General features: G+C 35.4%; 2 protein-coding genes across 5 annotated transcripts in view; one reads left to right on the forward strand and one right to left on the reverse strand.

Annotated features, from left to right (window-relative positions):
* LOC129242326 (phosphatidylinositol 4-phosphate 3-kinase C2 domain-containing subunit beta) overlaps nt 1-23,283 on the forward strand; it is a 63,931-nt gene extending 40,648 nt beyond the window's left edge. For all 4 annotated transcript variants that reach the window (XM_054878906.1, XM_054878904.1, XM_054878905.1 and 1 more), the window contains 4 exons: nt 15,749-15,945; nt 18,828-18,916; nt 19,498-19,647; nt 20,810-23,283. In XM_054878906.1, coding sequence (XP_054734881.1) covers nt 15,749-15,945; nt 18,828-18,916; nt 19,498-19,647; nt 20,810-20,989 — 616 coding nt within the window. In that variant the 3' untranslated portion in view covers nt 20,990-23,283. The remainder of the gene's footprint in view (nt 1-15,748; nt 15,946-18,827; nt 18,917-19,497; nt 19,648-20,809) is intronic.
* LOC129242327 (uncharacterized) lies at nt 2,043-10,783 on the reverse strand. Its single transcript, XM_054878908.1, has 4 exons — nt 10,013-10,783; nt 9,704-9,903; nt 5,892-5,976; nt 2,043-4,692 (listed from the first exon to the last, which is right to left on the reverse strand). The coding sequence occupies exons 1-4, from the start codon at nt 10,056-10,058 to the stop codon at nt 2,270-2,272; spliced, it is 2,754 nt and encodes a 917-aa protein (XP_054734883.1). The 5' UTR covers nt 10,059-10,783; the 3' UTR covers nt 2,043-2,269.
* Nucleotides 23,284-23,784: the final 501 nt, after the last annotated feature.

A 23,784-nucleotide genomic window follows, 5' to 3' on the forward strand; every position in this document is an offset into this window, starting at 1 on the left:
GGGTCCAGGTGAGTAGGTTTGATAGGATATGTGAATAGGTGGATAGTGTCGTGCTGTGTGCCTTCACATGGTAGACATATATTGGGTATGTCGGGGTCGATGGTACAACAATAACCAGAACACAATTGGCCAAAAATGGTCTCGCGAGGCAGCTCGAGCTCTTTATCTGCAGTAGGTGGTGGTTGGACTCTGATAACGTCATTCGGCAGGGGTCGGGAGTTTGGAAGGCGGTAAGGGTCTCTCGATGAATGTCGTTTAGGGTTTGTATGTATACTGTCCGAACCAGTAGTTGTAATTGTGTTTTGCCCTGGATCTCGTCAGTGTAGTTAAAGAGATGTCTCCTGACGTGCCTGGGAGGTGGCTCAGACTTAATGTCTGCAGGGCTGACATTTGCGGTAGAACCCAAGAAAAAACTGCTTGCTGAACATTTAGTTGTGCTCCTTAACAGGAAGCATTGATGCCTCATTGTGTAGGTGCCGCAGGGGAGGGGGCATCATCAGATATCCCGTGAGTGTCCTGATAGCAGTATTTTGACAAGTTTGTAGCTTTGTCCATTGCGCATCACTGGTTCTAGGCGACCAGACAGGCGCAGCGTAATTTATAACCGGCCGGCCAATTGCTTTAAATGTCGCCAGCAACATTTCTTTGTCTTTGCTGCTGTATTTTGACCTCCTTCGTCCAGGGGATAAAAAAGGTCACCGTGGATTTAGTGGAGGAAAGTTGGAAATTCCTCCTAGTGAAAAAGCGAGAAAATTTGGTGAGATAATCGTTCACTTTTTTGGCGGCCGCCGTAGCCGAATGGGTTGGTGCGTGACTACCATTCGGAATTCACAGAGAGAACGTCGGTTCGAACCTCGGTGAAACCCTAAAATTAAGAAAAACATTTTTCTAATAGCGGTCGCCCCTCGGCAGGCAATGGCAAACCTCCGAGTGTACTTTTGCCATGAAAAAGCTCCTCATAAAAATATCTGCCGTTCGGAGTCGGCTTAAAACTGTAGGTCCCTCCATTTGTGGAACAACATCAAGACGCACACCACAAATAGGAGGAGGAGCTCGGCCATACACCCAAAAAGGGTGTACGCGCCAATTATATATATATATATAATCGTTCACTTTGGAACGCAAGCCAGCGATGTCATTGTCCGACGTAATTATCGAGCAATCGGCAGCTTAGGAGACCAGGGAAACTTCCTCTGGTGGTTGGGGGAGCTTCGCTATATAGAAGTTAGCAAGGGAGAAAGAACACCACCCTGCGGAGCACCTTGCGTTATCCTCCTCTGTTTTGAGTTTTGGTCTGGAAAGATGCTTGACGAATGCCGACTACTCAAACTGTTCGCGGAGAATCTCTTCAGTCCCGACGGGAGGATCGATTGTATCATCTAGCAGTGTGGTGTGGCTGACAGTGTTGAAAGCCTTCTTCAAATCCAACCCTACTAGGACAGTCCACTCACAGGGGCGGTTTCGGTTAAGCCCGCGGTTAATCTGAGTATTCATGGCGGTGAGTGCTGTGGTGGTACTGTGCACTCGGCGGAATCCATGCTGTCTAGTGCACCGTCCCTCATTCTCCGTTTTATTCATTTCTTTAACTGAAACCTTGAGCTCCAACCCGTTCCAAAGAGGATCGCAAGCGACCACCTATTCAAAGAAGTTCGCAGCTTACCTACCTTGACGATTGCTGGTACCTTTTCGCTCCTTGATTATTGCAATATTTAGAAGCTTTTAGTGAGCCCTGTTGGCATTGCCAAATATTGCTTACACTCAATCGGGAAAGGCTGCTTGATTAACAGTTCTTGGCTGAATATAAATCTGGCTCATTCCTATTGCGTAAATTCAACTGCCCTTACCGAGTTAAAGGTTTTAAAAAACAAAACAGGGTGCGTGCCTAAATACACGAGTAGCATTACTTCTACTATGAAGTAAGAAAGATTATTTAAAGTTGAAAAAGAGATTAGGTAAAGTTCGAAAAACCGACTAAAATATTACCTTCGGCTGTGGAGTGTGCAAAACGAAACTGTTTTCACTTGTATTTTTTTGAATTTTATTTTTATTCTATATTTAATCTTTATTTTATTTGTTATGTTTGAATGTCTTTAGGTGTATATTTCTGGCACATCATACTTAAAAGAAGACTAACTTTGGTTGAGCTACATTTAATACTTTTGCAACTTTACTTCTAGCCTCCATTTGGATTAGACTTTTCATCCTTTTTCAAAGCTCTCTTTTGTTCTCTTATTAGCTCGTATCACTCTTTCATTTTATTAGCTTTCCCTCATGCTTCTGTTGAATTGTAATTACTCTCTTCAAAGTATTGTTTACGTGCAGTAGCGAGCGGCTTAAAACTACTCATACTCGTATACTGCTGATCCTCCACTACAGTTAAACTTTTCACCATCGATGTTTTTGTGACTGTATTGCGGTAAGCCGGTTTTGGATGTTCATCCTTATTCAGAAGTGTTGGCGACATTGATTTTGGTGGTGTCGTCGCCCAACTATTATTCATATCCACCTCTGCTGTGTCGGACGAAGTTTGTGTGCCGAAGAGTAGCGTCACTGGCGCAGGCGAGAGAGTAGGTGAGGGTGCTAAGCGTATTTGCTCTTCTGTAGCGCTGCTTTCGTCGTTATACAACTCAGCTGCATAATGGATTTTAGTTACACGTTGCATTGGCTTAGGTATAGTCTGAGACGCAACATCTTCTTCAGCTAAATCGTTATCCGGCCATGTAGTTTTTAAAAAATCTGCTGCTGCTTCCCGCTCATCTGACTCCTCATCATCCTCGGTGTCCTCCTCTCCGTTGGACGCTTGGAAGTATTCTGTATTGCTGAAATCGAATGTGACTTTTTGCCGCGGTCTAGGACGCGCACGTGGCTGAATTTTCACAGTTAGCGGCTCCTCGACAGGCTCGAAAATACTATTTTTGTTATGCTCACGCACGTAATCGTCATCTAAGTCGGTTATTTCTAGGTGCGCATAGCCTGTTGGGCGATGCTCTTTCTCGTAGGTCGGCGTAGCGTAGCACTCCTGATCCTTTTCCACTAATTCAATGCAACTTGCATTGTTGAGCGGCGATGTGGGTTCATCTGCATCTTCGATATTGGATAGCTCGCGTTTAAACTGAACTCTATTGTGTACGAAACTAGTTGGTCGACGCTCTATGCGCAGTGTCGATTCCTTATCGTACGCATCCTCTAAGTCGGATAAATTGAATTGTACAACGTTTTTGCTAGCTGCCGCTAATATTTTAGGTTTTTCTTCGGCCAAATTCTCAAAGCTCTCCCAATCTTCATCGATGCTTTTGCCAAAACCATCTGGTTCGGGTGTCGTTATCAACACCTTCTTGGGCACACGTCGTAAACCGCCGCTATTCTCCAGGAAGGCTGCCTCATTTTCTTCGTATGAGTGTCGTATCTTGTCGAATTCCTCCTCAATGTTGCTAACGAGATCTCGATTCAAATCGAGATCCTTTTCAATCTCAAGCCACAGATGTCTTTCATGTTCGTCCTGTTTTATATTAGCCTCCAGCTCATCCCATAGTTGCTCGGGCTGTACTGCGCGCAAATGACCTGTCTGTCGTCGCAAAATTGGATTTTCTTTAGCGGCATCGTTTGTCACTCCTTCCTCGTCTAGCTGAGTGTTTTCAAACTTTAATGTGCCTGTTTGAACCGACGGTTCTTCTAGCGGCTGCGGTCGCACATTTTCCACTGCTTGATAGCTATTGAAACTGTAGTTAGTCACTGACGTGGATTTGAATATCTTTTTTCGTTTAACACCATCCAGCTCGTCTGCATACTCTTCGTCGCTGGTAAAGTCGATGCTTCCTAGCGATTCTGGTGTGCCGCGTTTGTCCCCCACACTTTCATCTTTCCCCCAATTTAGACGCTCCTCCCTGCCCGGTTTGCAACTCTCATCTGCTAAGGGTGTTAGCTCAGTTATAGGTGCAACTTTATATGAATCGCGATCACTCGCTCGATTTATATGGTCATAAATGTGGCCGTGAGACTTTTCATATTCCATACGCTCACTGTTTTCATATGTTATTGGTCTTTGTGCACCCAAACTTGTTTGCAACCCTTCCCATTTTTTGCGAAAATCTTCCAAACCATGCACATCGATTTCCTCGTACTTGATATAACCGGTCGGACGACGTTCACCGAACTCTTCCATGCTTGTCGGGCGCTTTACATTTACTTCGTGCAGTGACGATTCTGAACCTGCTAATGTAGCATTTATATCTCCTTCGTTAGGTCGCAGATAGCCCGTCGCTCGACGTTCATTAATTTTTTGTTGGAAGCTCTCTGTTTCTGTAGCCGGTGGTCTAGATTTAACGAACTTGTGCATGCCCACCAATTTGCTTTCGTTATAAGAATTTCGATTTAAACGCTGTGGTGGTTGTGGTGGTGATTCTTTTACACGTAGTATGTTCTCATGTGAATCCGCCTTTAATTCGGTTGCTTTTTCTTCGTTCAACTCCATTTGTCGATATTTTTGCTCGAGCTCATCGAATGTAGGCATTTCCTCGACTAGACTAATGGCTGGTGTGAGTGGTGGTGATGATTCGGGTGGAGGGCGTGGTGGTTCACGTGTTGGCGGTTGAAATTTTTCGAAGAGGGCGCTGCGTACGTTTTCTTGTCGCCGTGGAGGTGGCAGCGGGAAAAGAGAGGGTGTGCTTTGAGAGAGCTTCCGAATGCGAACGGCTGGAAAGAGAGGAGAGGAAATTTAATAAAAATATATGAAAGAGTGGGTTAGCGGAATGTGAGTGGAATGCGAGAGTAACGGAGGGAAACACAAAAAAAAAGAGAAAAATAAAATGAAATGAAATAACAAGAAATTATACTCGTATGCAGCAAAATAAAATAAAATTAAAAGAAATAAAATAAACAAACAATTAAATAAATGAAATTAAAAAATATAATAAAATAATTAAAAAATAAAATAAAATGCAATTAATTTTAAATTAAATAAAATAGGATAAAATATTAAAATACAACAATAATAATCAAAAAAAGTAATATTTAATATAAAGAATAAAATAATTTAAAAAATAATTAAATTCAAATAAAATAAAAGTATTGTAAAAGAAATAAAATAAGATAAAAATAATAATTACAAAAAAAAAAAAATAAAATAATGGAAATAAAAATAAAATAAAATAAATTAAATTAAATTAAAATAAAGTAAAAAATTAAATAAAAATATTAAATAAATTATACTCAAAAATATAATAAAATGAACTAATTTTGCATTAAATAAAATTAAAAAAAAAATAAAATGTGATAAAATAATGCTATACAACAATAATAATAGTATAAAAAGTTAATAAATAAAAAATTAACTAAAAAATACATAAAATAATTAAAAATAGAATTAATTTTAAATAAAATAAAATTAAAAGAAATAAAATAAAAAAGGAATATAAAAAACTAAAATAATTAAAATAAAATAAAATTATATTGAATTAAATTAAAATAAAGTAAGACAATATATAAAATAAAATGAGATAAAATAAAATAAAATTAAATGAGATAAAATAAAATAAATAAAAAATTGAATAAATTAAATAATATAATAAAATAAATTTAAAGTAAAATAAAACTAATTTTAATCAAAATAAATTAAAAAATAATATAAGATAAAATGATAATATACAAAAATAACTATATATAAAAAATTGTAATATTAAAAGTAGAATAAAAAGTAGAACAAAATCAGATAAAAAATAAATAAACTAAATCAAAAACTAAAATAAAGTAAAATTAAGAGAACTAAAATAACACAAAATAAAAATTTTATAATATAAAAAATTGAATAAATTATTATAATTAAAATTAAATACAATAACAAAGAGTAAAAAATAAAATTACAATAAATAAAAAAAAAAAATTAAATTACTTACGCGGCAATTGCTTTGTTGGCACAATATCCAAGTCATTTTCTTGTCGCCGCCGGAAAACGCCATGTATCTCAACGGGTTCACGGATCTAATTAAGTAAAAGCGAAAAAGTATAAAAATTAATTGAAAAAAAACGAATAATAACAAATTGCCTTCGAAAAAAAATATTCCGCACATCTGAGTAATGCAAATCAATGTTTGTATATGAAGAAACCGAAAAAAGAACCGCGAAAAGCTTGCGATGCGCCGCTGCCACTGATAAGCAAAACTAATCAACAAAATGGGTAGATTTCCTTTGTTTTTCAAGATAGTGCATCTAATGGCACAGGGATATAGGTGTATGTGTGCCTGCCTATTCAGGTCTAATTGCAACTACAACATATATGTACCTACAATATATATGTACATATGCAATCATGTTGTTCGCTGTGGTAGGAAAATCAAAGTGCAAATGTGTCATCGCGCGTTTGTTTGGATTGCAGACAATTTAGACCGGCACCGGTGGCAGTTTATAAATATAGAACAAGTAAATAAAAGGCATAACTATTTAGTAACGTCTAATCCAAGGGGAAAAGAAAGGAAAACATGCAGAAAAGTCTGTTTTGGCTTTAGTTGCTCTCTTTATCTGCAATGTGGCAGGCACCAAGTTGAAGGTGATTATGGACGCACGAACTTATGCGTCACACGACTGAAAAAGCAATAACGTTTACAAACTCCTACACATATGCACATATGTACATAGCTATTGTTTTCCTCAATATTTTTGACTAACCTATTTGGCCATTTATTTGCGAGTATTTGATTATTTTTATGACGATTTCTTATGTTCTGTCGTTGTCGGTTATCGGCCTAAAATTTATGAAAGGGTATTGCTGTTCTGCAATCGTAAAAAATTACCGACTAATGATTAGGCAGTCAATCAGTGCCTATTAGTTGAAGTGGGTTGGAAATGTTCGCTATTCAGTAAAAATAAATTCGATTGGTTTTTGTTAACAATGTAAATTTTTTTATAGACATTTGCGTAGAGTGGCGCGAACTTAACCTAGAAAACCGAAGTTAGTCACTAAATAAATACACTTTGGATAAACATTAGTCTACCTAACTTCCACTGTAATCTATCCGGGTGTAGTACAATGGTCTTCCTGACTGAGTGATTTGACTTGTCCAACCCCCCACAAATCTAATCTATTCTACCTAAACAAAGCCCTTCAAAAAATTCTGTTTTCCGTAATTTTGCTATTTAAATTATACCCCCGCAGAGCAGTTCTTAGCTGACTCCTCTTGTTTTTCTATCTAATGTTTTCGAGTGTAGAGTACCTTAAGTCATCTAGTATTAGTTTGGAGAAAAAGAGATCCATTATTTTAGATTCCATTAGTGGGAGCTAAGATGTCTGAAATCAGGCCAGCTGAAAAGTGGAAACATCTACCCATTCTCCGATGGGACAGTGTTCAGCTTAGATATCCCTCATTAACGAGAGTTGCGACTTAAAAAGCCGGAGAGGCGCCCTCGATCACCTCTAATCCATCCGTGGCTAGAAGAACCTCATAACTATGCATGTTAAAGTTCTGATGGGACAATGTTCGATACTTAGATAACGTGAGATGCGGCTTAAAAAGCCGAAGAAGCGCCCTCGATCATCTCCAATCTATCCTAAAAGTCAAAGTTCTCGGGGGAAAAGCTTGCTCTGCCGACTCAGGGTCTAACTATCCAAGAGCAGATCAAGAAACTTCCATCACCTTTTTACACTAAAAGTCACAGCGCTCAGGAAAAAAGCTTGCGCTGCTGACTCGGGATCGACCTATCCAAGAGCGGTAGGCTCAAGGACGCTTCATCTTGTCTTTACACTACAAGTCAAAGTTCTCGGGGAAAAGCTTGTGCTGCCGTCTCTGGGTGTACCTATCCAAGAGCGGACCATAGCTATATCAAGAAACCTTCATCCCATCTTTACACTATAAGTCAAAGTTCTCGGGGAAAAGCTTGCGCTGTCGGCTCAGGGTCTACCTATCCAAGAGTGGACCTTAGTTGGCTCAAGAAACCTTCATCCCCTCTTTACTCGTAATAACAACCTGATCAACAGCTCAAGACAGGTGTAATGTGTCTAATGTTGCTGTCGGCAAAACTACCAATTTCAGCTAAAGTAGCACAAAAATAGCCTTAGAAAGCTTAAAGGCCCACCCCATTAAGTTAGTCACAGTTTTGTCAATAGAGATCATCTTCTATCCGTATATATCCAATGACTAACACTTAAGGCCTGTCTTCAGACTACACTCTCGCAAGTCGGTTTATTATCGAGCCTCAACACAAGAAACTACCTTTCCTAGAGATTTTAATTTTCGATACCAGTGGACCGGATAGCTCTAGTAAAGGTAACCTCGTCTATGGTACGGTTATAATTATTTAGAATTAAGCTCCTACAAGAGGGTAGCTCTGGCAGTCACTGTCTGTCAGCTTTTGTCCGTCCAAGAGTAGGCTTCACTCAAAAGAGAGGGGTTCACTTCTTCCGATAGATAAGATTTGGTATAGAAAAAACATCCGCTCAAAGGACGTCCGTTCCTTCAGACTTGTTGTTCAAATCATGTCAAGAAAAGGGACTGCCAATTGGTCGCCTAGGATATGCGATTTGACTTTTTGGAACTACGTTAATAAATAAGTTACGATTGACGACTTGACAGCGAACTTTCAGTGTGTTATGAACGGGATAAGGCTGGTTAGACTGGAAAAAGTGGCTCTAAACTTTGTCGAATGGATGATCCTGTTAAAGCGTATACCCGAACTTAGTTAATATAGTTTAGTTAGTTAATATAAGGAAACATGTTCGCTATTTCATAGTTTTTTTTAACATCCGTTACTGAGCGCCATATAGCGCAAGTTCTAATGCGAAAATAAAAACACAGCTGATACCATTTTTCACTAAAAAAACTTTACTTTTTATCTATAAGTATTTGCAGTTGACCATTATCCAAAAGTTGAAAGTTAAGTTTGTGATTTGCGGGGAGTTCTAATGTTGCACAATAAAATATTGAGCGTATTCTGAGTGTTGTTGAGAGAGAAGGTGTTGAATTGTTTTCGCAGAACACTTCGGATTTCTAAATAGGAAGAAGAAAAAAAATGGATTTATGGCTTTGTGTCAGGCGCATTCATTAAAGGTGGTGGCACTAGACCTAGAACAATGTTCTGTACGTTTGATTGTCAAAGCAAAGTATTGGGAAACTAGAAAACCAATAATGAATTCGCCTTGTTTCATTCTGGGCTGACAGCCACGTGGACACGGCGAAAGAAAAAAAAAACAAATCAGCTGATTTACCAACACCACCTTTAATAGATTCGCCTTGGCTTTGTGGTTATTGCGAAGCAAAACAAAAAAAAAAACAGTTTCAGATTGGTTTGAAAAATTGCTTTCTACGAAAATGTAGTTTAAAAGCGTTTTGCGTTTTCAGAAACCAAAAAAATTTGATACTCTAGGACTTGACACTTCGACATTTCTTCGAACGAGTGCGAGTAAAAAAAGCAAGGATTTGTTATTGTACATGCTCTTCTAATAGCTGCAGCGAAACTCTGGTGCAGAATAGGAACCAATGGGTTTTGTAGTCTTTTCATTGCAACTCAATGGCAACACTTATAACTTGAAAACAGTTATATGAAATAGATGGAAGGCTGCCTAGGAAAATTATGCAAAAGTGGTTGAGCCAAACTACACGGGAAGTACGCTCTAATCTTAAACACCAGCGTAGTTATTCTACTCTACTCCATCTACTAAGTGTGCCTTTGCACATTTCCTATTGGCTATTGGCAACCACAGCATCATCGTTTTTACCTGTTGTGACATGCGTTTGTCCCGACTGCTACGCGTTCGCAATGGTACTGTAGGCGTGGCACGGCCTGCCGCACCATTGTTCGTCGTGTTGTGATCGAATGTTAGCCGATGCTTAAACCACCAAATCTTGATGCCTATCAACGTGGAAATCATGCAAAGCAGTACACCAACCGATGCCAGCATGGCAAAGAGGCCGTCACCTGCATATTGGTGTGTGTGTGTGTGTGGGTGGGCGGAAGTGGGTTGGATTGGAGAAAAGAGTTGAAATTAGTTAGTTCCATTTGTGCGTATGTAGACATTTTAGCCTACCTGTGCCGCCAGCGCCAACTGCCGCTACACTGTTCAATTTAGCCATAATTTTTCGCAAAAAATTAACAAATTTTTATTTTTATTTTATATTTCTGCTACTAAAAAATATCCAAATTGCTTTTTGAATTTTCGTTTAGAACATTTTTGACACTCGTTTAAGTATTTTTTTCGATATATTTTGCGTTGTCGAACGTAGTAAATTTGTGTTTTCCAATTTGATTTTATTTCTATACCACATTTATTGAAAATATCAGCAATAAACTGATACTGAAGTTTACGTTTCTTATCACTATTCACGTTTTTTGTGCCGCGCCGAGGTATCTAAAAAATCAATTATAATTTGTTCATGCTTCAAGTGCTTATTTCTTTTGTTTTTTGTTTTTTATTTTTTATTTGTTTTTATTTATTTATTATTTTTTTCATATTTTTTATTTCACGTTTGCGCTACTACCTGCGGTTGGTCGTGTCTGCATCGGACGCGTTTATGAAATTGAATGACAAAAGCTTCGGAGTTGGTTGGTTGGTTGGCTGCTTGCTTGGTTTGTTGGTTGTTAACTTCTGTTTGAAAACAACAACAACTATTTAGTGTCTATTGTTTTTACTCTTACCACAACGACATTTGTTATTAAAACAGTTAATAAAACATTAGCTTTTGTTTTCTGCCCTACTCCATGCTCTCGCTCGCATTTCTTCTGCTCTCAAGCGCTGACTTTGTTTGTGCGGTTTTTACTCCGAAAATGATTTCATTTTCAATTCCATAAATTAGCGTCGTATTTTAGCCAATTTAACATTCATGGCCCTCATACCAGTTACGTATTACCAACATCAGCCGTCGAAAAATTCTTCAGCATATCATTTGCACCACCATTCGTTTTTCTACATAAGTTTCTCTGCTCATATTTCTTTTATTTATTAAATTTTCTTTAATTTTTCTTGTTCTTTCACACAAAACAGCTGCATCTACTACATCTCTGGCTTCTTTAGGGGTACATTTTAAAGTTGTATGGTATCGGTTATTATAAGTATTTATAGCAACCTGCATCTTCATATTTATAGTAAGATCTTTATCCTCGATACCTGTTATTAATTCAATAAGAGTTGAGTGTAATCTTTCTATGTCGCCATTGCCAGTGTGTGAGTTGGGTTTTGTCAAATGGACAACTACATTTTCCTCTTTTAAATATTCAAGCAACTGTTCTGCCCTGAACTCGTTATCCATTATAATTTTTTTCGGTTTACCAAATTTAGCAAAGTGTTCTAAAATCAAAGTTTTCTTCGTTTGCCAATTTCTATTTCCTATATCATAAGCTGCGGCAAACTTTGTTAATTTGTCTATAGTTGTTACGAATGAATGTTTTTTTATGTGGAATATATCTAAATGAATGACTTCGTTTTTTTCAGCTGGCGTTTCTGTGATACAAAACTTCTGCTTTACAGGATACCTGTCATATTTTATTTCCTGACATTTCTGACAATTATTAATTATTAAATGAATGTGTTCTCTTAATTTTGGAAAGTATATTTTATTTTTCAGACTATTGTAACACTCGTTAATACCGCTGTGTAGAGATTCTTGGGTATGGTATAATGATATTTGTTTATGTAAGTCGTCTTCGTTCAGTATCTCTTTTGCACGTAGTGTACATTTTACAAACTTGGTTGTGCTGGTGGAAAAAGTGGAAATCAAAAGAAGTTGGATTTTATGGTAATCCCTGTCCGATACGTCTGCAAAAATGCCAATTATTCCTGGTTTGATGTGGCACTTTAACAAGTCTTTTATATAGTCTTCATTTCCTAAAGGATTAATTTCAATGATTTTTCTATTATGAATTGTTTGAATTTCATTTACAATATTGTATGTCAAAATAAGCTGCAGTTTATATTTGTTCACAATTTCTTCTTTTATTCGTATCCACTGTCTTGATTCTTCCTCTTCAGTACTCGATATTTGCATATTAGACTCGGTTTCATTATTTTTTCGTATTTTTTCCGCATTAGTCAACCTGCTAAGATAATCAGCTACCTTATTTTCATGCCCTTTTAAATATTCTATCTCGAAGTTGTACTCCTGAAGTTTTAACAGCCACCTTTGATGTCTTTGGGAGAATTCCTTACCCTTGTATTTGTCGTTCATGTATTTTATCGGTAAATGATCTGTCCGAATTTTAAATTTATTTCCATGTAAATAAGGCCTAAAGTAATTCACTGAATAAACAATTGCCAAAAACTCTTTATCTGTTGTGCTATAACTCTTTTCGTGCTTGTTTAAAGTCCGCGATACATAGCATATTGGGTGACCCTGTTGCGATAACACTGCGCCAATAGCATAATCGCTGGCATCGGTTGTTACAACAAACTGCTTGTCAAACTCTGGATACTTCAATATTGGATGAGTTGTTATCAGATTTTTCAGCTTTTCAAACGCCGTTATATATTGAGGATCACTACTATTAATTTTATTATTTTTCTGAAGGTATTTGATCATTGGATAGGCCACACTAGCGTAGTTTCGAATAAATTTTCTATAGAAACCTGTCGTTCCTAAAAAGCCCCTTAATTGTTTCTCTGTTTTGGGTAATGGAATTTCCTGAATTGTTCTTACTTTATCCGGATTTGGCTTCATTCCTTCTTTTGTGAGAATATGCCCCAGAAATGATGTACTTTTTTTCATAAAACTACATTTATCGGACTGAATTTTCAGATTGTGCTGCTGCAGTTTATAAAATATTTTACTTAACGATATTTCATGTTCCTCTAAGGTGGTAGAAAAAATAAGTATATCGTCAAGATATACAACGCAAATCTTGTTAATATATTCTCTCAAAATATCGTTCATAAGCCTCTGAAAAGTTGCCGGCGCGTTCTTTAAGCCAAACGGCATTCGAACGTATTCATAGAGGCCTGCAGGGGTGACAAACGCAGTTTTTTCGATATCCTTTTTGGCTAACAAAATTTGATGATATCCCTTTGCCAAATCAATGGTGGTGAAATACTGCGCTTTTCCCAGCTTGTCTAAAATACTGTCTATATTTGGCAAGGGGTATTTATCATCGATTGTAACTTGATTAAGACGTCTATAGTCAACAACAATTCTATACTTTTGGACTCCTGAGCTATCTAATTTTTTTGGGACGACTATTATAGGAGAGCTATAGCGACTTTTGCTTTTTCTAATTATGCCTTGAGCTTCCATTTCTTCCATTTGACGTCTCACTTCTGCTTCGTGCTTGGGTGGATAGCGATATAATTTTGAATTTATTGGCTTATCTGTTGTAGTATTTATTTCATGTGTAATTGTTGTTGTACTCGTCAGTATGTCATTTTCTTTGTAAAGTAATTTGTTATATTTCTTCAATAACCTTTCAATAACTTCTTTCTCTTTTTTGTTTAAATCATCTAATTGTTCCTTTTGTATTTTGCATTCTTCTAAAACATTGACTTCAAATTCTTTTGATATAAAATATAAAATAGCTCCATTAGTTAAGAGTATTAGCTGATCTTTTAGAACGATTTTTGCTATATTATTTACAACAAAATCCATACCTAATAAAAGGTCATATGGCTTATCCATTGATATCGCAAGCCATTTCATTCTAGAATTGCAGGGGTATTGAAACTCTTTTGGGCATTTAGTAGACACTGTTTTGTTAAATTTACGCACTCTACCCTCTATCGTATTTAATGGTGTTGTGGTTTCTGTTAATATTTTGTATTTATTTTCTCCTATTTTGTTGGTATTTAGTAAACTTACAGTGGACCCTGTATCTAATAACGCAAGATATTCTTGGTTTTCGATTGTTAGTTTAAGTAATATTTTATTACGGTCCGAGGCTAGTTGATAAAAAAAATGTCTTCAGTTGTATTTGTTTCAAATGGGGTTTGGCTGATAACATCTACCTCCATCGGTTCGCTTTGCCTATATTGTTGCCTACGAGTATTATCGCTGTCTTGTCTCAATGGTTCATTGCTGCTATTTGTTACATAGTGACGATTTCGGTTATAATTGTTATTGTGGTATGATCTAGTATTATATGAATTCTGTTGTGAACTATTAGTATGATGTCTAGTTTCTCGATCGTATTTGCTTATGTTTTGTTGTAACTGTTTTGGTTTTTCATTTTCGTAGCGACTATTACGATAATTTTGATTTTGGTAATATTTTGAATGACATTCAGTATTTTTTATTGTATGCTTTAGAAGTAGACTACTTTTTAAATTACCCTCGTCTTGACCTACAAAAGAAACCACAATTTCTCTAACTTCTTGAATTTTTAGTTTTTTCATAATTGCGAATGCAAGAGTACCTGAAACTAATTCTTTTGTTCTTTGTACAAGCATGCCACTAAATATATTAGTTACAGTTTCGGAATCATCTTCAAACAGTGCAAGTTCGCTTATATACTCTAATATTTTAGTAATTCTATAATCTAGATCTTTTATACTTCTTACTTTAAGATTATTGATGATACTCGTTATTTCCATTTGATTTTTGGACGCTCGATAATGCTTCTTTAGCCGCTGCCTGCATTCATCCCACGTCGAAGGGGGGCTCACGGATAGTACATTTTTGGCCATGCCCTGAATCTTCAGGTTGAAAATTATTTTATAAACGTCATCACAACTTGACGGGAAATCTGCAAGGGCTCTGTTAACAGCTTCTATAAAGGATGGCAGAGTACCTGCTTCTCCTCGGAACTCCGGCAAATACCGAATTTCCTTCTCTATTTTACTCCTCCATGATATGGGTTGATGATTCGCTACTACGAGCTGCGTCAAAGCCGCTAGACACTGTTCGATGGTACTTTGATTACCCTCCATCATTTTACGGTTTTTCTCAAAAATTTGTTGGCGTTTCTCCTGACTTTTCATACAATATTGTCACAGTGTTGTTTCTGCGTTAGTTACTAAATTTTTGTTTTAACTAACTTCGTTGCTCACTTGGAAAAAGTACGCCTTTTTTTTTATTAACCAGCAGTGTGTCCTTTTTCGGTATAAAATTATTTTAGAGTTTTCGTTTCGTTTCACTGGATTCCTTTTAAACAAAAATAGGAATCCTACCGACTGCGCCACTTAAATTTTCTTTTATTTTTAAAAGAAAATTTTATTTTTCAAAGAAATAAAATATTTTCAAGAAATTTTATTTTTTTATGACTTTATTCATTCAACTCAATTTTATAACTTCTAGAAAATTTTCTTTTTTCAACTCAACTTAAAAAACAAAACTACATCGACTCATATTTTATATCATTAACTCGCATAGTACATGAATCCGGTGAATAATATAATACAGACATACATTAGTAAATACCTTAATAAATAGAGGGTACATAGTAACATAATTAATACAATAACATAACTCATAACTCATAACTCGCGCACTCTCAGCTTAGCTTATCAGCTACACCTTTTAGGCTCTCCGCTAATAATTCTCCGCTGTTTGTTGGTGCGTTCTTTTATGATGTGTCGCTTGGTTTGGCGCTCTATGTGGTTAATTGAATTTTTTCGGCTTCAATTTTTTTTATCAGTTTTATTTGCGCGATAAATTTGAATTGATTTTGCTTTTGTTATTAGTTTTGCTTTTTCTTTTGTTTCTTTTCATTTTTATTTGCACACACTTTTGTGTTGCTCCACCATCTTTATTGCCCAGTTATTAAATTTACTTCCAGTTAGGTAATTGATTTCTTTACGCTTTTTATCTACATCGGACTCTCTTTTATCTTCTCTTTTCGTTTTCAGTTTACCCAGCGGCATGCATGTGGGCCGTTCCAACGTCAAATCGGTCGCAGAGCGTCGTCTCCCACAAATTCAACGCTTTCTTATCTCGCTCTTCAATTCAGCTGATGAGATCGCTCACTCGGATTTGGTGTATACGTTTTTCCATCCCTTGTTGCGCGATCAGCAGGAGGCTAAGTTGACGGTGTCGAAAGTTCGAGGTAAGTTATTGTACAAATTCTGATAAGCACGCGGAAGGGTAAAAATAGAAATCTGGCAGTAGTAATAATAAAAAAACTGTTGCTTTGACTAGTTAATCCGAGGCCTTTGTGCTGTCTCTCTCTCGATTGTTTTTTTTTTTTTTTTGCTTTCGTAAACTTTTGTTACTAAGTTTTGATAGAAAAGCCAATATTTAGATATCTGTAATAAAATATGATTCGCTGGATATATGAGTATGCGCCTTGAATAACTAGAAATTCATTTAAGTTTGCGTTCAATAAATTTGCTTCATTTAATAAGCCTTCTAGTAAAATAAAAAAATAAATAAATAATTCGCGCGTAAACTTCTGTTAGGTGTTTGGCCGAGCTACTCCTATTTGTAGCGTGCGTCTTGATGTTGTTCCACAAATGGAGAGACCAACAGTTAAAAGCCGATTCCGAACGGCAAATGGTTTTTATCAGGAGTTCTTCCAAGGCAGAAATACTCCCGGCGATTTGCCTGCCGAGGGACGATCGCTATTAGAAAAAACTTATTCTATTATTTGATGTTCATGCACGGAATTAGAACCTTCGCGCTCACGAATGGTAGTCTCGCACCAACCCATTGGGCTAAGGCGGTTGTCAATTATGGAGTAAATATATTTTACTGGCAACCTGATACTCGAAGCTCACGAAATTGTCGACAGTAATCACTGCCGCTGTAACTGGCGGATTTTTTTGCATGATCAGCGTTCGGTAGGCACTTGGCTCGATACCAGCAGCTTCTTCCAATACCGATTGTCCCTTGGAAAACTGCGGCACACATACAAACCCATTTCTGTCGTGAAAAAGGGTCTCATAAAAGTTATCTGTTCAAAGCTGGCATAAAAGTTTGCCGCTGTGTTTCTTTGTAGGATAACATCGAAGGGCACACTTTGAAGAAGAAGCTAGAATGCCTTGAAAAAGGAATATATGCGACAATTAAATCTATAAATCCACCTATTTTAGATTCAGCCTCATTCTTTGGAAATTGGTTGTTGTATTCCTAACGGACTTACCAGGTCTTCGCGAGGTCTTCATAATGTGATCGTACCAAATGGGGTGGAATATGAGATGATTTATTTTAAGTAGACATACGAATTGGTTGTCTTGTAAGTACAGGAATTTCTTCACATGTTGGACATATATTTGGTAAGCTGGGGTTTACCGGATAAGCGCGACTTCGGCTTGCTGCAATATCCGGAACGTAAATGCGAAAGTTACGCGGGCTTCACGACACAACTAGAGCTCTTCGACTGTGATGTATGATGGTTGATGACCGACCAAGAGCGTTCATGAGGCAAGCTAAGCTTTATTATTGCTTAGTTGATGACTTGTCTGGTCTAGCGATTAGCGTCGGTATTGTTGAAATATGTCCTTTAGTCTAAACAGGTGGCTTCTGATGTGTCAAAGCGCTGGCTCAGCTCACAGCAGATTTTTGCTTTGCAGACCACTGCGGTAAAACCCAATGTAAACTGAGACAACTACAACTTTTCGTCTGTGATGATGTTCAGCTCCGACCAAGGGCATGAGTTTATCATTATCATCAAGGAGCGATTACAGCTCGGGGTGAGCTAGCTTCATCCACAAGCTTCTTCCAATCTGTGCGGTTCAAAGAAATAGATCTACAACTCCTAACTCGTTGCCTTTTTGATTTGGTACAGCCAGGTTTACCTTGGACGTGCTCGGGCTCGGGTGTTTAGACAATTCGTTGTTAAAAAAGATTTTTGGGTCTCGATGAATTTCATTATTGCTCAGTTAATGATCTGTCTGATCTAGCGATTGGCGTCCGAATAGTTGAACGATGCCTTATATATTAAAAAGATGGCTTCTGATGTGCTCAGTTTACAAAGGATTTTGCTTGGGGGCCAATATAAACTGCTTGCTAAGCATTTTATTATACTTTTTGTCTGGGAGCGTAAAGGAACTGCTCAAGAGATGATATTCGGGCGACATCAGAAGCCAGCAGCTTCATTCTCTGCACTCGACTATGTAGTCTCTGGACACTAAATTGAAGCTGCATCCGATCGACCGATCGCCAACAATGGTTCTGTGCCCCGACCTCAAGCGATTTGCGAACTTAAGAGTAATTACTTTAATTACGACTGCGATTGTATCCAATGCGTTGTCACGATTTCCGCTAAATACAGTCGGTATTCGTGTGACATCGACCTGTATATCTAGCGCCAATTTGATTTCCCTTGCCCATTTTCGAAATAAGGTGACTCTTGATTTCGTAGGTAAGAGTGTGAGGCTCCTGGTGGGCAGTGAGGAAGGTAACTGTCTACCTTTGAACACAAGTCATTATCGAGCACTCACCAGCATATGAAATCAAAGAAACGTCCTCTGGTGGATGGCGGAATTTCGATATGCATTGTAGTCAACAGTGGAGAGGATATTTCAACCTCGCCCGTTGCTTAATTATTCACACTTTTGAGTTTTGATATTTGAACGTTACTGGTAAGTGTGGGTTATTCAGTTATTTCGAGGCTGTCGCATCAGACTAGCGCTACAAGGGCCATTTTCTTACGTGGTGATTTGGGTTTTGATCACAATTGTCTAACCTTAAGATGTGTGGGGGTGCTGTGCACTTTGCGGAAGTTGTGCTGGTTTGTTACTGGGCTTAGATGGTGTACTATGAAATACGGGAGTAACAAGGACTTTTCACGACAGTCGTTGATACGTTCCGGTGCTGCAAGTTTTTTCCGCTCGATCTCAGCGACTTTATCCCTACCATGGCCCCCATAAATTATCGTATTCCTGTTCGCTTCTTCAACTGATCTTGCACAGATCTTTGTTTTCTAAATATGAATCACTCAACATCTTCTTAACTTGTAATAATTCATTTAATGTTTTTCATTTCCAGAAGTAAAGCAACCAACGCGGGAAAATCCCTACGAAGTTGGTCAGATTAAAATATCTTTACAATATCGCCGCGGTGTCTTAACGGTGATGGTAAGTAAATAAAACAATTAAAAAATATTATAGCTAGAAATTTTAAAACCCTAATAGACGTTTTCTCAACTTCCTGTTAAAAGTTATCTGCACTTCAAAAACTTTTTAACTTTATTGACTGTTCTCGATATGTCGTCAGACAGTTCAAGCATCGATCAAAATCCTTAGCTAAATCAATGGAAAAGCTTGATGTTTCTGAAGCTTAACAGAGCTTTTAATTGTAGTTGAATTCTTGGTGGAAAGAGGCTCTAATAATAAATATAATAATGGCCAAATAATGTGTACATCGTGACTTCAAAGTTCTTGTTCGGCGGCCAAATACTTTCAAGAGTTTACATTTTTTTATTAAATATTTAAAAAAATTTAATTTTTCGCAAGAGGGAAATATTTAATTTTTGTGTCAAAATTAACCACATTTGAGTGTCTTACTTTTTGAAACCAACTTTTTTGGTGGACAGTTTTTGGTGCCTTCAATAAAAACCATATATTTAGTATTTTTTTAACTACAATTTTTTTAGCTTAACTTAAATTTTTTTAAGCTTTAATACTTATTTACCAATCCCGCACAAATTCGCTTACAGATTCACCACGCGAAGGGCTTGCCCATGCTGCAAGGTGGCCAAGAACCAAACACCTACGTCAAATGCTACCTCAAACCGGACGCAACCAAAGTGACGAAACGTAAGACGAAGGTGGTGCGGAAGACGTGTGTACCGAGCTTTATGGAAACGGTAAGAAGAAGTTAAATGAATAATAATTTCCAGAACGTATTTTGTCATTTATAATTGGCTCATAATTTTTTTTAGTATTATACAAGGGGGTGCAAAATTAATATAGAAAAAATACAAACTTTTTAATAAAGCATAGTTAAAAAAAAATAAGAAAATTCAAAATAAAACAAAATAAGCTGAAATAAAATAAATAAATAATTAAATACAGTAGAATAAAAACATATAAAAATTAATTGTAAAGAAATAAGATAAACTTAAAAACAAAATAGAAAAAAAAGTAAATAAAAAAATAAATAAACATAAAAAAAAAATAAAATAAACTTAAAAATAAAAATAAAAAAATAACATAACTTGAAAAAAAAATGAAAAAAGAAAATAAACTTGAAAAAATAAAAAAATCAGAATAAAACCAAATAAACTGAAATAAAATAAATAAATAATTAAATAAAGTAGAATAGGGATAAACAAAACATATAAAAATTAATTGTAAAGAAATATGGTAAAAAAATAACCTTGAAAAAAAGAAAAATAAAAAAAAATAAAACAAACTTGAAAAAACATAAACATAAAAAATAAAAATAAACTTGAAAAAAACCTGAAAAAATAAAATAAAATGTAGTTAAAAAAGGAAAAAAAAATCAAAATAAAACACAATAAAATGAAATAAAATAAATAAATAATTAAATAAAGTAGAATAAGAATAAATAAAATATACATATAAAAATGAATTATAAAGAAGTAAAGTAAACTTAAAAACAATAAATAAATAATAAAAAAAAAAAACTTGAAAAAAAATTTAAAAAAATAAGCATAAAAATTGCCCGGGTCTAGCCAGAAGTCGACTCGCTCTTAGGCTCTCCAACAATTAACAATCTTTCAGTACTCTCGGACCTGAAAATCGAATTTCTCATCAAATTTTTGAAACGAATTAATATCTTTGACCAAAATCTACAATAAAAATCTCGGTTAGGTGGGGAAATCATTTAAAATAATGAGCTCTAGGGCAACACAACGGACCCAACTTGCGGTCTATGTGGCACTACGATGCGGGGTCACCCTTAAACCAACCAAGCATAAAAATAAAATTAATTAAAATTATGTATGTTTTTTCTCCTGCTGTTATTTATATTAATATATCATTTTTTTCCTCTCCTCCATTTAGCTTGAGTATCGCATGCCAATGGAACATATACAAATTCGTACATTGCACGTCACTGTCTGGTCACATGACACTTTGCAAGAGAATGAACTGCTGGGCGGTTTTCAAATCGATCTGAGTAAATATGATTTACGCAAAGAACTAATCGACTGGTTTCGACTTGGACCCATGCCACGGAATTGAATACCATAAATTGAGTTTGTGTTCGAAACAAACCAGAAATAATGGCACATATTAAGTGAAAAATAAATTTGCATTTGTTGTTGGTTCGATGAATGTAAAGTAGTCGGCAACTAGTTTGCCATAAAAACCATTACAAAAGTACGACGCAACGAGGTTTACGAAAACTACTTGTAAAGCAACAGTATTTCTTCCGCACATACATACATACATAGATACCACTACAGGGATGCCCGTTAAGGGGTTAAACAAATGCATGAATATACAAGAAATATTTACAAGCAAACATGCCCACATATACATACAAAGTATACCGCAAGCAGCTGACACAGCCAGTAGGCCAGGAACCAAGTTCTGAGAACACTGGACTCACAATGATGCATATATTTTTATAAATCATTTTACTCACAAATATAATATGTCTAAGCGGTAGTCCCGTTAAATAACTTTCTCTCTGCGTGATTGCACTTATGAAATGGACATTCCAATTATGCATATATATACATTAAAAGCAAAAGAAAAAATTAAGAATAATGAAAAAAATTAAAAACGTAAGCAAAAAATGGAAAATATTAGATATAAGCCACTTCATCATCTTAATTACCAGCAATGAGATGCTGAAATTGTCAGTGTTGAATATATTTCAAAAACTTACCATATGATGTAATATTGCGCCTAAAAACTACTGCACGGAATTGCAAAACAAAAAACATAGAAATCATATTTGAACTGCCGTACTGCAAACACAGCATACTTTTAGGCACTTCACTTGTGCGACTTGCGCGACTATTGGTGAGCGAATTTTAGCATCTCAGTGCTATTAAATACCTGCGGCAGCACTCTTTTGTTGCTTATTAAATATTAACAGTTGCTTGTGATTTTGATTTCTGCATTTTTATGTTGGCACAAATTGCAGACGCCAGTTTTGCAAATCGCAAAGCATATCAGGCATGCAAGTATATACAAAAACAACAAATTTATAAGAAATCACATATTAATAATTAAAAAAAATTACGCTTTATTTTGTAACAGATTGAAGAAGATATTATCAAAATATTTTCATTTGAAATTTAAAAAAGAAATTTATTTTCATGTTGTGTTTTATGGTAGAAAAGGGGCATTTAACAATTTAACAGAAATTAAAAAAAGGAACGCAGTAAGATATTTTTTCAAAAGACTTAAACTCGTTCTAAAATAATACCTGAGAAATTGTGTCCTTTTTCTGTTCTTTCTTGTAGAACTGCCTTGTTGTAATTTCTGAAAGTTTTAAAATTTATTTAAAAAAAACATCAATTTGTGTTGAATAGTATACAAGCGGGTTTCGAAAGGAGTTTGCCCCTCCCATTCCCATGGCAGCCGGTTCTACGTTACCAGAATAACTCGGGGTTTTCCCGACCCTGGTAGTAGCAGTAAAGCAGCAGATTTGACATTTTGTTCTATTTATGAGGTCTCGTAATTCTTAAATTACTCTAAACTGTCAGTCTTTGTTTATATAACTATTTTGACATTCGTAATTTACTCTATTTGCTACTACTTCTTCAATGTGCCTTGACAAAGTCCCAAAACAGTACAGAAACGCATATGAGTATTAAAATTTCTGTATTACCTTCTTGCAATTTATATGAAATTTTTGAAAAAAAAATTCAAAATTTCTTTTTATTTTAATATTTTTCAAAAAACCAAATACACTCAAATTTATGGGGATACTTGATTACTTTTTTTTTTAATTATTTCATTCCATATTCCACTGTTGCTAGTACCCTTAGACTATTACTCAATTAAGCTTTAAATGCCCTATCATTGACGCGTGCATCGCGAAATATTTTTGTAATCGGTGTCATCGGTGAAATCTTTGAAATTTATGCTAACTGAAAAATGTATACTAAAAAATTATGCATTATGTATTTATGTATTTATGTAGATTTTTCGAAATTAAGTGCTGTCATAATTCTGAAGTTTTCCTGTTTCACACTTAAATTTATTTTCATGATTTTGTTGCACAATTTGTTTCACCTACTTAACCGATCATTGTTGTTCTTTTAATTATTACGTTCATGTATGGATAAAAAAAATGCTCTGTATTGTTAATATTTTTGATAATTATTTATTTGCGATAAATGCGTTTTTGCGCTATTTGTTAGAAATCTATTTTAATTTGTAAGCTAAGCGAAAATCTATAATAATTATTATAATTGCTTTTGAATACACACAAATTGCATTTTTTCTAGCTTAAAAATATTGTAAAAAGTAGAAACGAAAAACTAAATAAAATCAAAATATTAAAAACCAAATAATATTGTATAATAACAAAAACGAAAAAAAAATTACATACCGAAACTAATCCTATTCGCACCCTAATGCATTTGCATTTCCTTTAAAATTGAAATATAAAAAATTTGAATGAGCTTAAGTAAAGAGTAATGAGCTTAAGAGGAGTAAAGACAAAAAATGCCAATTATGCATAAAATCATTGGGGTAGTCATAAGGTCTTCTACAGCTGCTACGACTACAAAAACATTAAAAAATTGCAAAGAAAAATATAATAAAAAAAAAATGCGATAAAAACTTTAAATAAAATAATTTCATACGGTAACAAAAAAAAGGGATACAATAAAGTGAACAATTATAAGATAAAAATATATAAAATCAAAAATAAAATTTAACATATAATACAAAAAAATAAAATATTAATAAACTAAATTAAATAAAAATAATAATAATAACAAAAATTTAATTAAAAAAAATTAAGGATATTTAATAAAAAATAAAATAAAATCTAGTAAACTAAAATAAATCTA

Source organism: Anastrepha obliqua, chromosome 3 (genome assembly GCF_027943255.1).
Source record: "Anastrepha obliqua isolate idAnaObli1 chromosome 3, idAnaObli1_1.0, whole genome shotgun sequence".
NCBI lineage: Eukaryota > Metazoa > Arthropoda > Insecta > Diptera > Tephritidae > Anastrepha > Anastrepha obliqua.